General features: G+C 39.2%; 1 protein-coding gene and 1 pseudogene across 7 annotated transcripts; one reads left to right on the top strand and one right to left on the bottom strand.

The window, feature by feature from the left end:
* Nucleotides 1–325: 325 nt before the first annotated feature.
* Nucleotides 326–11,673, bottom strand: SMIM8 (small integral membrane protein 8). Of its 7 annotated transcripts, none has more exons than XM_055329510.1 (5): nucleotides 11,640–11,673; nucleotides 10,971–11,133; nucleotides 10,117–10,166; nucleotides 3,394–3,554; nucleotides 328–1,659 (listed from the first exon to the last, which is right to left on the bottom strand). In XM_055329510.1, exons 4-5 carry the CDS (start codon nucleotides 3,526–3,528, stop codon nucleotides 1,501–1,503), a joined length of 294 nt encoding a protein of 97 aa, XP_055185485.1. In that variant the 5' UTR covers nucleotides 3,529–3,554; nucleotides 10,117–10,166; nucleotides 10,971–11,133; nucleotides 11,640–11,673; the 3' UTR covers nucleotides 328–1,500. The 7 variants fall into 7 exon arrangements, with proteins under 7 accessions (XP_055185487.1, XP_055185489.1, XP_055185488.1 ...); XM_055329509.1 differs by lacking the exon at nucleotides 11,640–11,673 and adding an exon at nucleotides 11,532–11,633; XM_055329512.1 differs by lacking the exons at nucleotides 10,117–10,166; nucleotides 11,640–11,673 and adding an exon at nucleotides 11,532–11,633 and having other exon boundaries at nucleotides 326–1,659.
* A 538-nt stretch (nucleotides 11,674–12,211) lies between these two features.
* On the top strand, nucleotides 12,212–13,169 carry LOC129512299 (chloride intracellular channel protein 1-like; annotated as a pseudogene).
* Nucleotides 13,170–14,703: the final 1,534 nt, after the last annotated feature.

The raw sequence follows: 14,703 nt of genomic DNA, 5'->3' as shown, positions 1-14,703 counted from the left end.
ACCTGTGCAAGACAAGCAACTTTGATCAGAAGAGCTGATAAAAGTGTATATGGCAGAAATGACATATGCAAATATGCATGTATTCATACACATAAATGTCATATGGCTTAAGGCTGCTCTGTGCATTTCCCACTGCCCTTCTGTGCTTCAATGGTCTCTTGATAGTTCACCTATCTCCCGCACCAAATATCAATTTATTTTGTTGAATAATAAATAGAGGAATTATTAAAGATGTCAGTATGACATTAAATGAGTAAATTGAAAATATAAGAATTCTAGTTCTTTAACAGCCAAGAACATAGGGATACCAAAAACAAAAGATAATACTTTAAATCAAAAGGCATTTTATACCACTTATGTGCATTTTAAACTGATGCAGTGTACTATATAGAGAGGTATAGCAAAGAAATATTCAGGGCTCAGGAATAAAGATTTGATTTAGTTGCATATTGATAACAGTTAAACTCTTTAATATCTACAAATAAGACATAATTGCATTTTCACATATCTTACAAAACCACAATAAAGTACTGGAAATTAAAAGCTCAAACTATGATGATAAACTCTGCCTATGTAATTATTGTTACTTGGTAATAATAAATGATACAAAATTTCATGGATAAGGTTTATTACTGATTACAGTGATTTGGAAAACAGGATAAAAATTTACAAATGAAACACATCCAGAAAAATCTAAATTATATAAAGTAAACCCAGGAGAGTAAGAAGACCTTTTCTTATCTATTAAATAGTTCTAGTTTTAAAATAACCATAAGGAAATTTGGTTTTATGTTCATAATATCATTGTAATATTAATTTACAAAAACTAAAATAGAATATTTGGTTGTAATCACATAAAAACATCATACCTCAGTATAATATGGTTTTTTGGAGAAGAACTCCAATTGCATTGGGTTATTCTCTCTTTTATTAATTTTAGTAGTTGAGTGGGAATACCTTTTCAAAGGAAATAAAATTCTGGTCCAAAAGTAGCTGAAATGGAGTACCTAAATACATGAGCCACCTGTGACTCTAAAAATTCTTTGTCTTGAATGTTAACTGCAGGCTTCATAATAATTTGCAATTCTTTCTTTTCATAAATAACAGGTTCTATGCCAGGAAGAAAATGAACATTGCCTTTGCGGATAGCAAAACAAAACAAAACTCTCACAACAGTTGCAAATGAACAATTCACCTTAAAACATTAAAAATACCCTGCAAATTTCACAGCATTGGGTTCTTTTATTATATAGAACTTAATAATTAACAAAAACAACTTCCGTCTCTTGGCACTTTGATACGAGGACTTAATTGAGAAGCTCCCACTGTGGAAAAAGAATTAGGTAAGGGCTGCAGCCTCAGGGCCTGGCTGCAAGTGCTACCTTTTTTTTCCTCATCAGCACTTTCCAGAACAAGAAGCTTATACTATGCACTCACAAAGTCTTTCCTTTGAAGATTTCAGGGCCCTTTAAGAAGCTCCATTGGTGCTATCCAGGACTATTAGTCCCATTTAGATGTTCTTCTCCTCATGTAACTGTGTCCCTCACTATCAATAGCTTCGTACAGGTCCTTTTTATTCTCTTGTGTTGCATGTAGATAACCAATATATGCCACGCAAAGCGAAAGAGTTATCAATCCGAAAGCCATTACAGGTTTGTTCTGCCAAAGACAAAAAATAAATAAATAAATAAATCCTCATTAAGACTAATAATTTGAGGAGACCCAAATATTTGTAGCACTTCCCCCTTGACATACCAAGTCTTTAATACCACACTAGCATTCCTGTGGTGATATTTTCCATTATAACAATTTACCTAGTTCCTTATTCAATTACTTCAGCTCCTGATCATTCAAAGATTATAGAAGACTCTTGCTTCTCTCTAGTCTTTCTCCTGTCTCCAACCTGGTTCTCATGCCTCCACCTTCAGGATCATGGTGGTTGGAAGAGAGGCGAAGGGAAATGAGGCATGGAAATGGATCTGGTGCTCAGAGTTTTTATTGTTATCTGGGTGACATGGAAAAGCTGCTTAACTTGCCTGAACCCAGCTTCCCCACAGGCAAAACTTCAATTAGTTAATCTTATTAGGAATAAAGTATACATGCTATTCTTCTTGCCTGAGTTCATGGATAACTTGCAAAAAGCCTTTCATTTTCATGTCATATATTAAGTGCAACAAAAATAACAATCTATACACTCTTCTCTGGGAACCTACTCTATAAGCTCAAGAAATTTAGTGACTGGGGCAGATACTATGCTGTTATAACCTTGATTAACTGCTAAAAATTCTAAGACCCTAAGAGACAAAGCAATATAACTTTGAAACTGGAAAAAAAAAATAGGCAAGATGTTCACAACTCCACAGAAATGTTTTGTCCCGTCTGTGGTATAACTCATATCTTCTTTTTTGTGCATTCACACTCAACAAATTAGCCTTTCGTAGGTCAGTGTGAGTGCACAGTAATTGTAATCAATACAACTTTCAATTAGTATTTTCTGCTTCTGTCATATCTGCTGTATTGCTATTTCAAATCTTAATCATCAAAAGAATAAAGGTCAAACTTTTTCACTTGGATGGACACACAAGAAAGGCCACAAGCTCAAAGCAGTTTGAATCTACAAATCTTGAAATGCACTTGGCAATTAAAACAACAAATCTGTTCAAAGGTTGTAAAACATTCTACCTTGACTTAATGATTTGATTGTTAAACTGACCTATTTAACTTTAAAACAGTTTACACTGGCAACTATGTTAATACTCTAACCAAATTCAATTCATTTAAATATATTGTGTAATAACTTGATTTCATTTACATTCATTTTAAAACAAATTTATCTTTATTTAAAAATAAAACTGGTCAAATATAGTCAATAATTTGCAACAAGAATATAAATGATTAGCTAACTCCTTTACAGTGTACAAGTGTCTGTTTTGTAACTTTTCATAATATTTGTAATATCCCTTAAGTAAAAATATAATAACAGCTGGAATTGTAGTCTCTAAGAATGACCAGATTTTTATTTTGTTTTGTTTCAAGGGAAGATCTTATTTACTTAATAGTACCTGATCAAATAACAAAAATTTCCTTCAAATTAGTACAACCATTAAAATAAAAGTTTAAATAGGAATTTGAGAAGTGATCTATTAAAGTGCGACTATATTGTGTTAAGGTTCTCAATACCCTCAAAATAACTAGTTTTACATATATATTCAGAAAAATAGCATTTAAAAAAATAGCATTTAAAATTTTTCTTCCACCTGCTTTTATTGAGAGGTCATTAGTCAATATGAAATTTTCATGATACAATCAAATGTTACAGGAAAATAAAAACTTCCTATTTCTGATAGCCTAACTAAACTGAACATAACATCTTATCCTAGATATATTTCTTACAGGCTTAATGAAGAGCTCTGGATTCACAGCTCGAAATAAGGTTGTTGTGCGGACTCCTCTAAGCCCTGGATTTTGAAAGTCTTTCTCTTGGGGTGGTTCCTTTTTAAAGCCGGGAGACTCAGGTGCTGAAGACATCTTCTTGACTAACGATGATTTATTACCTAAAAATAAAAAAATACTTTTTTTCATGACCATGTTTTTTGATAATGTTCTTTAAAAAATCATTCCGTACTCATTCATTTTTCTGAATTCTAGTCCAGATATATACCAAAAGTGATTACCAATTGTTTTATTACTTTATATATCATGTACTTTGTAAATGGTGCTTTAAATGTTGTTTAGTAAAACTTATTTTCTCATCTCTCAGAACAAACCAGTGAGGTGGGCAAAAGTTGTTTTCCTACTTTCACAGAAGCCTGGAGAATTATTCCTTGGTCTGAGTCACATCGTATCTTGTTATATGAAAGAGGTATTAAGGGTGGGAGGGGCAGTGGTTAATCCATATCCTTATTTCCTCACATTTTCACTCTTCCTCACCTTCCAACAGCTGAAAGGACGCTAGCATCCCTCAATTTCTCCCACAGCTTCCCCTCTGGCCTGTGCTTCTCAACAATCTGAATGCCTACCCAAGCATGAGCACCAAGCAGTAAGGCTAAGTAGTTATTTTCACTCCTCATTGGCATGTCAGTGACTTTCTGGGAAGGATTGTTCTGCTATCTCCTCAATCTGAATATCCTTCTTTCTCTAAATTACTCTAACTCTATCCTATTAAATCCAAATGTGTCTTTTAGCTTCTGGTTCTCCCAGCTAAAATGTCAACATTTTGTGAATATTCTTCTCTTCTAGGTACTAATAGGCAAAAGCTTATTCTTATCATTCCTGCCACCTAATGTTGGGGAGGAAGGGAAGGGTTGGAAGGGAAGAGGTAGGTAAAGAAACCTTTTAAAGGCTAAAATTAATGACAATATAATAAACTTCTCTGGGGAAATGCTGCAACCCTACTATATAGTACATGTTATGACACAAGAGTCCAACATTCATATTTAAGCACTCATTGTGGCTTTGTTCATACAGAGTCTTTAAGTCTTTCATTTTACAGATTTTATAAAAGCAATATTTTTGCAATTTCATTAAGTATGGAGAAAATTAGGAGTTCAGGTTTTTTTAAACTATTTTTTTAAGATTATATTTATTTATCTGTGAGAGAGAGAGAGAGAGCGCATGAGTGAGAGGGGCAGAGGGGGAGAGAGAGAACCAGACTGCCTCTTGAGCAGGGAGCCTGATGGAGGGCTTGATCCCAAGATCCTGATATCATGACCTGAGCTGAACAAGGCAGATACTTAACTGAATGAGCCACCCAGGTACCCCAGGGTTTTTTTTTTTTCAAAAACTATTTTTGTTGAAGTAGTTACTTCATCTATACCACTTAGATAAATACTTCATCAGAAACACCTACCTGAAGGGAAATTTTTATTTTTTTTTTGAAGGGATAGATTCTTAATGCTTCTTATATATACTTGCCGGGACTTCTGAAATGTTCACTGTCCCCTGTTCCATCATCTACTGAATATTATGGTTGTCACTGTCATCATCATCATCATCATCATCATCATCCACTTTGACATTAGTTAGCTCTTCTATAGCAATTTTAGGATTTGCTAACTCTTGGAAAATAGTTCAACTTGTTATCTCTAGCTACAAACTCTTTAAAATCAAACTGGTTTGAGAGACCAGTAACAACTGAGTACCAGACTATTTCAAATACCATGCTTGGTTTGCAGTCTTCTTCCTGGTTAACCTCAGGGGATTCCACAGGAATCATGTCTGTTTTCTGCCAAAATTTCACTATGTGGATGGCTCTACAGACCACCGGATCTCAGCAATCATATCAATAGCTAGCTTCATTCTATTTTCTGTTTTCTCTTCTAAATTTAGAATTGTTTCAGCAGTGCGCTTTCACTGTGAAAATTATACCCCCATCTGATAGCTTTATAATGGCTGTGCAGTTCAATGGGAAGAACTCAACACATGCACGATCCATGCATAGGGCTATGTTGTAGGCAGAGCAATTGTCTACCAGCAGGAGGATATCATGTTTTGCTCCTTTCATTCTCTTGCCAACATTACTGGGCCATTTGTTAAATAAACCTCTCATTTTTCAGGTACAGGTACTGGTTTGGTAACTACAGGGGAGCAAACAAACATTTTTTTAAAAAAAATATTTATTTATTTATTTATTTATTTATTTATTTATTTGGGACTTGATCCCGGGACTCCAGGATCGCGCCCTGGGCCAAAGGCAGGTGCTAAACCGCTGAGCCACCCAGGGATCCCCCAAACAAACATTTCTGAAGCACTGAGGGTAAACTGACTTGCCAATGACAAAGAGTGTCACCTTTCCTGTCCAAGATGCATTATAGCAGAATAGAGCAATGATCAATCTTTGTTTACTTCTTTTGCAAAGTCTACCTTGGCCATGAAGTATACATGAGGTAGCAACTCATAAACTTAATTAGCATTTCAAACATAATTCAAGCTGTAACTAGTAATTGTTTTTTTTTTTTAATTTCTCCTGTATGCAAGTTACTAATTTTTTCCACTGGAACTAGGTTTTTGTTTTTTTTTTTCACTACAGACAACTTCTAAAACAATTTCATAATGTGCCTGAAATTTGTGCAGCCATATACACTTGCTTGAAACTCATCTTGCCCAAGGCTAGCAAAAAAATCCACTGCTTTCTGCTGACCAAGAGGTCCACTTATGTGCCGTGCCCATGTCCTGCACTAACTTAAAAACATTCTTTTAAGTTTATTTAAGTAATCTCTACACCTAACATGGGGCTCAAACTCTGAGATATCAAAAGTCACCTGCTCTTCTAATGGAGCCAGCCAAGCACTGTGACCTGCACTAATTTCTTGATACCACACAAACATAGCTATTATAGGGAACTGGCATTTGTTTCTGCTTTAGGCCCAGAATCCCTTTAACTTCTCTTCATTTATGACCTAATCCCTCAATAACGTCAACAATATAAGGGGAAGGATTTCTTTGCTGCTACTCCTTTCTCATGGCAACAACCTACTCCTATTGCTTTCATTTCCTTCTATTAAAACTGCTAGCATTTCATCTTTCCCTCTCAGCCATGAGAGCAGGGTACTTGGCATGTACTAATGCCTTTAGAATTTAAGTGACAAATGTGGGTTACCAGATGCCTAAGCCTAGTGCCAGTGATGTTTCTACTTAACACGATTGACTGTAACAGGGAGAAAGAAAATTCAGAAAGAAGCAATCACTAAAGTGGAAGCAATAGTATAGTCTGTAAATCGGCTATGCCCATAATAAAAATGTGAGGCAGGAAATAGTTAATACAATAGTCATACTGTGAGGACTGAATCACAGCCTCAGAGTATACTGCTAATTGAAACTAAGGCATTAGATAAAAAATAGTAGGAAGGCCTGAAAAAGCAAATACACAAAGGTAGGTCATCTAACCATAAACTGACAAAGCAGCATTTTTCTTCAATTAATGAGAAACTGCTGCATATAATTAAAACAAAGATATCCAGTAGAATATGGTTTAAAATTGTTTACTGGGAAGAAAAACAAGATAATGGGGAAGGTGGGTACAGAGGGCACATACTGTAGAGCACAGAAGGGTTTTCAGACCACAGTTAATCACATACATTCTGCGTTGATAAAAATGTGCCAAGAATTGAGTATGGTTAACTCAGTCCTTACCTCAATTCCAAAAACAAGAGAGATTTCACCATTTCAAAATCAAAGGGATGCAAAAAGTTTTAAATTAACTCAAAGGGATTCAGTGATGTTAAATGTTGAAATTCAACCTATATGAAATGTCTACAAAAACTATGGACTAAGTGTTCTAACATGAATTGTAAGGACTTAATTTGTTTTTAAGTAGACTCTACACCCAGTGGGAAGCACAACACAAGAAGCCCAACCCCCAATGTGGGGAGCCCAACGTGGGGCTTGAACTCATGACCTCGATATCAAGATCAGAGATTAAAAGTTGAACATTTAATTGACTGAGCCACTCAGGCACCCCTATAAGGACTTAATTTTATTTGCAAGATTCCTTGGTCTCCTCTTTTCCTTAGTAGAACCTATGTTTTCTTTGTAATGAAGTAAATAACTAAGGCAGTATTTATTATACTGCAATCTCTAGACATCCATATTCACTTAATAATGCACTATTTATGTTAAACTTTTTACCAGGAATGACAAATACTTGAATTGGAAGCCACCAGAAATGTTTATTAAAGGGACATTTACAAATTAAGGGATTACCTACTGCACTATATTTAAAAGATTTCATATGCTACAGGGGCACCTGGGTGGCTCAGTGGCTGAGTGTCTGCCTTTGGCTTGGGTCATGATCCTGGGGTCCTGGGATTGAGTCCTGCATTGGGCTCCTTGCCGGGAGCCTGCTTCTTCCTCTGCCTATGTCTCTGCCTCTCTCTGTATCTCTCGTGAATAAATAAATAAAAATCTTTAAAAGAGAAAAAAGATTTCATATGCCACAATTTCCATTGCTTGTGATACTTTCAACAAAGTGTATAAGTAACATTTTCCATTATATATCAGTCTTTCATAAGATGTGGTATGAGACAGTTCAATTTTATTGCTTTTTAAAATATTTTATTTGAGAGAGTCAGAGAAGGAGCAGAGGGAGAGGGACAAGCAGATTCTACACACTGAGTAAGGAGCCCAAATTGGAGTTTAGTCTCATGACCCTGAGATCATGACCGGAGCCCAAATCAAGAGTTGGATGCTCAACCGACTGAGGCACCCAAGTTCCCCATTGCTGCTTTTTTTTATGAGCCACAGTCACTGAAGATGTTATAATAGTTCTCCCCAAAATTACATGAATTTGTTTATACAATCTATTGAACAAAGAATCTTAACATATACTTTGAATAAAAAATGTAGATTACTGAGTCTAAAAAGGGCTTTAGTAGCCAAAAATGTTATATATAAGACACAAAACAATACAGTATCTTGTCATGTAGAAAGTTCTTTTGAATCTCTTCACATGCCTGGCCCACAGAGCTATAGATATATGGCTGGAGCAGAAATTAAAAATGTGTTGGTTGGATAAATATATAGAGAGAGTGCAAAACCTTGAGTGTTTTGTTCACAGTCAAAATTTGAGGGGAAAACAAATATCTACATCAAAAGTAAACTTTTGGGCAGACCCGGTGGCTCAGCGGTTTAGCACCGCCTTCAGCCCAGGGCATGATCCTGGAGACCCAGGATCGAGTCCCACGTCAGGCTCCCTGCATGGAGCCTGTGTCTCCCTCTGCCTGTGTCTCTGCCTCTCTCTCTCTGTATCTCTCATTAATAAATAAATAAATAAATAAATAAATAAATAAATAAATAAATAAATAAATCTTAAAAAAAAAGAAACTTTATGATACTTATTTTTTTTAAAAAAAGTAAACTTTTAATCTAGAAGTGAAAGCTGACTAGCTATTTTCAACTGCAGAGGTAATGTAAATTCCATTTGTAAAAGCTGCTGAACTAATCATAAATTCAAAGCACACCAGTAATCTGACATCACTACTCAAATGAACTGTACCTAAGACAAAAACATCTATTTAACATCTAGCACACTTCCTCCAGAACTTGTCCTCCGTCACTTTGTCCAATTTTCTCCCTTACTCTTGTTTCCCACTGCAAGCACTTACTTATATTTGCATATGATATTGACCAATCTCTACTTCAACTCACTTTTAAAGATAGATTTATTTTTAAGCTAGGGAAAAACTTCTCATTTATTGTGTTAAAAAGGAAATCACACAAAACAAACACACACAGTCTGGCAGGGATGATGGAAACTTGGCATTGCTCTGCTCCTAGCTAAGACTAAGTGATTAGTATGTGTGTGGGCCCACTTGCAAAATACTCAATAAATCAGGTATCCAAGAGGCCACCCCTGTCTGATGCAATCTGTCCTGGAGCCCTTCTTGTATTTCTTTTCCATTTTTCCATCACTCGTTTCTTGTTCCTTTATTGACAAATGATACGAAACTGTCGTTTATATATTTTTTAAGGGTAAGATTTTTCATACCTACCTGTAAATAAAAATTATCTAAATTAAGCTCTATTTACTTCCTATGTCTCTCCCTGGTAAAAAGTTCACCTTTTTCTTCTGTCCATCCTCTTGTGAAGGAAATATGTGATGGGAAAAGGAAGCTGCAGTGATAAAGGATGCCTCCTTACACAGCTCCATGAGGGTCATTCACACCTCAAAGTGTGAGAATAGCGCCCTCCTGGAATTAATAATACACAATGTGTGAGGCTGTACGAGATAGTCTTAGACAGTCAGAACTGGTCATTTTTTGATAATTTTCCCTCCTTCACTAAAATTCTCGGTCAGGGGGATGATCCAGAAAGTATTTGGCAACGGGTATTAAACAACTCATTGACATAAAATTGGCATGACTATATCATGTTGTACATGGAAATCAGACCAAGACAAAAAGACTATGAGTTACTTTGGCGAAAAATTTAATCTTCGGATATTCATTTTTGAAATCAGTATCTCAATACAGGATGTCAAAACAAAATTACTAGAATTATAGAATGTTAGAGAGAAGGAACCTTAGCAATAATCAAAGCCTTTAAGACTTAAGGAATTATAAAATGGACAAACTATTTTAGTGAGATATAAAATATACTTGTTATTTTAGTTTCACTTACCACAGTATCTTGATATTTAAGAAAATAATTTGAAGTCTGGGACAGAACACCTGTAAAATAATTTAAATTAGAATAAGCAAGTTTGGGATAGAATAAGGGTTTTACGCCTTGAGGGAATTCAGCATAGCCTCAAATTCCAACTTTGCTACTCATAAGCTGGAGCTCTTGGAATAAGTGACAACCTCTGTGGGCCTCAGTCTCCACCCAGAGGGGTAATGTTACCTACTGCATGGAACAGCTGTGTGGATTAAGTGAGATCACACTTTTAAAAGGATATAACAGAAAAAAAAAAACAAAAAACGATATAATAGATGTTCAATGTTAACAGCTATTGTCATACCATCTAGTCAAATTCTTTTCTTTCTTTTTTTTTTAAGATTTTATTTATTTATTCATGAGACGGAGAAGAGAGAGAGAGGCAGAGACACAGGCAGAGGGAGGAGCAGGCTCCATGCAGGGAGCCCGACATGGGACTCGATCCGGGGCCTCCAGGATCACGCCCTGGGCGAAGGCGGCGCTAAACCGCTGGGCCACCCGGGCTGCCCCAATTCCCTTTTTTAAACAGAGAAACCTAGACCCAAAGAGATTGTCTTTGCCAATGGGAGTGAGATAATCCAGGCCTCTCCATTTCCAGCTCACCCCTAATCCACTACTTCACCCACACAGTACTCCAAAATCGGTAAGATGCTGCATTTACACGTTATCACCAGAATCAGGAAACCTAAAATTGTAAACACTTGAATTTTCTAAATGGATTCTGTATTTCTTGTTTTTGATGTAAAACAAAAAACAAAACAAAACAAAAAAAACACCTACTTTTAAAAGTGTCTTTCCATTTCTTGAACTTACTGTACCTGAGTAAGGGAGAAAGATGTTGGGGGCAGCTCCAGGGCCCCAGCGGTTTAGTGCTGCCGCCTTCGGCCCAGGGTGTGATCCTGGAGTCCCGGGATCGAGTCCCACGTCCGGCTCCCTGCATGGAGCCTGCTTCTCCCTCTGCCTGTGTCTCTGCCTCTCTCTCTAATAAATAAATAAATAAATAATCTTAAAAAGGGGGGGGGGGCAGAAAGATGTTCAGAGCGGCTGTTACAGACAGTCCGAGGGCCGTAAAGTACGACTGAGGTCTACTTAGGTCTACTCCCGTCTCCGTGTGCAGCGGCTATTACTCAGACAGATGCACGTGGAGTGAAGCCTCCAGAAAAAGAAACTGCATTCAACCAAGTTCCAGACGCTGTGCTGCAAGGACAGCACGTGACAGCGTTTCCCCCTAAGTAAGAGTTTGGTGAGCTGGGACACCACGATAGTGTCCAGGATGTGGGGATGTGGGAGGGGGTCCATGACCAGGCCGGGATCCTGGCACCGGAGGGGGCTCCCCCGGACGGCTTGGGGCCCCCACGAGCGGCGAGGCTCCGACGCACCTGGGAGTCAGGCCTGCAGGGCCACCGGCCCTCCAAGGTCAGGGACCAGAGAGCGTGGTGGGGCGGCCGCGCCGAGCCCCGCGTCACCTGCCAGCAGCCGCCGCTCACCTGCCGCGAGGTCACCTCCGGCGCCGCCTCCCAGCTCCGCCTCGTCTCCGCCTGCGGGACAGAGCGGCCCGGCGCGCAGCCTGCTCGGCGCCACAGCGGCCCCTACAGCTGGGAGGCTGCGACGCAGGGGCGCGCGGGGCGCGGGACCCAGGCCTGCGGCTCGGTGAGTCCCAGGGGGGCGCGCCCACGGACTCCCCTGCAGGGGAACTGCAGGGGGCATGTTTAGTTTCTTCCTTTCTTACCTTTAGTTTATCAGCCTCCCAAGGTTCTAATCTTGTGTGCCTGTGTTTTGTATGAATAAAAGGAGACATCGCCTAGAAATCTATATATATTTATTTGCTGGAAAGAAAGTATTCTGAGATGGGAAAGGAGGCTGGGATTTGGTGTCCTCCTGGCCCGATTGGATTTTAAACGCACAGTCACATGTGCAGTTAATGCTCTGTCATTCTATTAGTGCCTTGACATTGCAAGATGCAAGGTGTGTGGAGCTGTGGTGTGATAAGAATAGATAGGGTCGCTGACTTGTACATACTTTGCTGATGTTAAATTTGTTGGGGGGCCCCGTCGCAACCATGGCTGAAGAACAACCTCAGGTTGAACTGTTCGTGAAGGCCGGCAGCGATGGGGCCAAGATTGGGAACTGCGCCTTCTCCCAGAGACGGTTCATGGTACTCTGGCTCAGAGGAGTCACCTTCAGCGTAACCACTGTTGACACCAAGAGGCCGACCGAGTCAGTACAGAAGCTGTGGCCAGGAGGGCAGCTCCCATTCCTTCTGTAGGGCACTGAAGTGCACACAGGCGCCAAGATTGAGGAGTTTCTGGAGGCAGTGCTGTGCCCTCCCACGTACCCCAAGCTGGCAGCTCTGGACCCTGAATCCAACACGGCTGGCGGGGACATATTTGCCAAATTTTCTGCTTACATCAAGAATTCAAACCCGGCACTCAAGGATAATCTGGAGAAGGGGCTCATGAAAGCCCTGAAAGTTTTAGACAATTACTTGACATCCCCCCTCCCAGAAGAAGTGGATGAGACCAGTGCTGAGGATGAGGGCATCTCACAGAGGAAGTTTCTGGATGGCAATGAGCTCACTCTGGCTGGCTGCAACCTCTTGCCGAAACTCCACATAGTACACGTGGTGTGTAAGAAATGGGATCCCCGGGTGGCGCAGCGGTTTGGCGCCTGCCTTTGGCCCAGGGCAATCCTAGAGACCCGGGATCGGATCCCACGTCGGGCTCCCGGTGCATGGAGCCTGCTTCTCCCTCTGCCTGTGTCTCTGCCTCTCTCCCTCTCTCTCTCTCTCTGTGTGACTATCATAAATAAAAGGAAAATTTTTTCAAGAAATACAGGGTACTCTCCATCCCAGGGGTGTTCCGCGGAGCGCATCGGTACTTGCGTCATGCCTATGCTCGGGAAGAGTTTGCCTCCACCTGTCCAGATGATGAGGGGATCGAGCTGGCTTATGAGCAAGTGGCCAAGGCCCTCAAGTAAGTCCCTCCTGAGGCTCCGTCTCCCCTCTCCACTTTCTCCACAAAGACACCAGCCGGTTTTCACGTGGCTACCCAAAGGACACACTTCAAAATGGCCAGTGGGCAGAGAATCCTGAAGCGCTTGTACAGGGCTGGCTGGGGGGCTGGAGGGGCTGATGGGGAATCTAGGTAAGATTTTTATTGTGGGCTGGTGCGGGTAGGACAGTGTATTTCAGTAATAAAATACAGATTGGAAAAATAAAGAAATAAAAAATAAATGAATTTGTTGGGGGCAGCCCGGGTGGCTCAGCGGTTTAGCGCCGCCTTCGGCCTGGGGCCTGATCCTGGAGACTCGGGATCAAGTCCCACGTCGGGCTCCCTGCATGGAGCCTGCTTCTCTCTCTCTCTCTCTCTCTCTCTCTCTAATAAATAAATAAAATATTAAAGTACATACTTTCCTGATGTTAAAGTTTGTTGGTATACCAGTTGCATGAGTGGGTGCCTGGGTGTACCGTTGGTTAAAGTTCTGACTCTTGATCTCAGCCCAGATCTTGATCTCAGGGTCATAGTTCAAGCCCCATATTGGGCTCTGTGCTGGGCCTGGAACCTATTTTTTAAAATGACAGTAATTTAAAAAATACAACAATTTTAAAAATTAATAAAACAAACAAAATAGAATAGCAGGTGCCCAGATTTGGGTATGGATTTGTGTTAAAGTTTGGGCAAATGAATTTTGAATTTAAACTTGTTCATTCGAGCCAAATTGATTTTTTTATTTGACTTGAGGTTTAATTTCTAAAAGTTCATCAGCATCTGGTATTACTAGACAGTCTTCTGACAAAATAAGTTAAATTTTAATTAAAAAGCTGTTTGTGACATAAAAAGATGCTCATTATCACAAATCATTGGGGAAATGCAGATCAAAATCAAAATGAGATATCATCTCACACCTGTTGGAATGACTATCGTCAAAAAAGACAAGAGATAAGTGTTGACGAGGATGTGGACAAAAGAGAATGCTTGTGCACTGTTGGTGGGAATGTAAATTGGTGCGACCACTATTGAAAACAGTATGGAAAAAAAAAAGAAAACAGTATGGAGGTTCCTCAAAAAATTAAAAATAAAAATACCACATAATCCAGGAATTCTACTTTCAGAAACATATCCAAAGTAAATGAAATTACTATCTCAAAAAGATATCTGCATGCCATTATGTTCATGTGCAGCATTTTTACAATAGCCAAAATATGAAAACAACCTAAGTGTCTGTCAATGGGTGAATGGATAAAGAAGATGTAGTATATATGTACAATGGAATACCATTTAGCCCTGAGAAAGAAGAATATCCTGCTGTTTGTGACAATGTGGATGGATCTTGAGGCCATGATACTAAGCATAGTAAGTTAGACAAAGACAAATAACAGTATATCATGCAGAATCTAAAAAAGACAAATGCATGGAAATAGAGACTAGAATGCCGGTTACCAGGAATTAAGGGCATAGGAGACATGGGGAGATATTGGTCAAAGATTATAAACTTCCAGTTAGAAGGTGAATAGTTTCTGAAGATCTAAAGCACAGCATAGTGATTACAGTT

Source organism: Nyctereutes procyonoides, unplaced genomic scaffold, assembly GCF_905146905.1.
Source record: "Nyctereutes procyonoides isolate TBG_1078 unplaced genomic scaffold, NYPRO_anot_genome, whole genome shotgun sequence".
In the NCBI taxonomy this organism is placed as follows: domain Eukaryota; kingdom Metazoa; phylum Chordata; class Mammalia; order Carnivora; family Canidae; genus Nyctereutes; species Nyctereutes procyonoides.
Note: the sequence above shows the minus strand (reverse complement) of the source record. Positions and strands in the feature narration are given on the sequence as shown.

Coding starts and splice junctions, on each gene's coding strand:
- SMIM8 (XM_055329510.1), bottom strand. CDS start 3,528: ATGTCTTCAGCACCTGAGTCTCCCGGCTTTAAAAAGGAACCACCCCAA. Junction 1,660..3,393: donor CAGAGCTCTTCATTAAGCCT/GTAAGAAATATA, acceptor TGTCTTTGGCAG/AACAAACCTGTAATGGCTTT.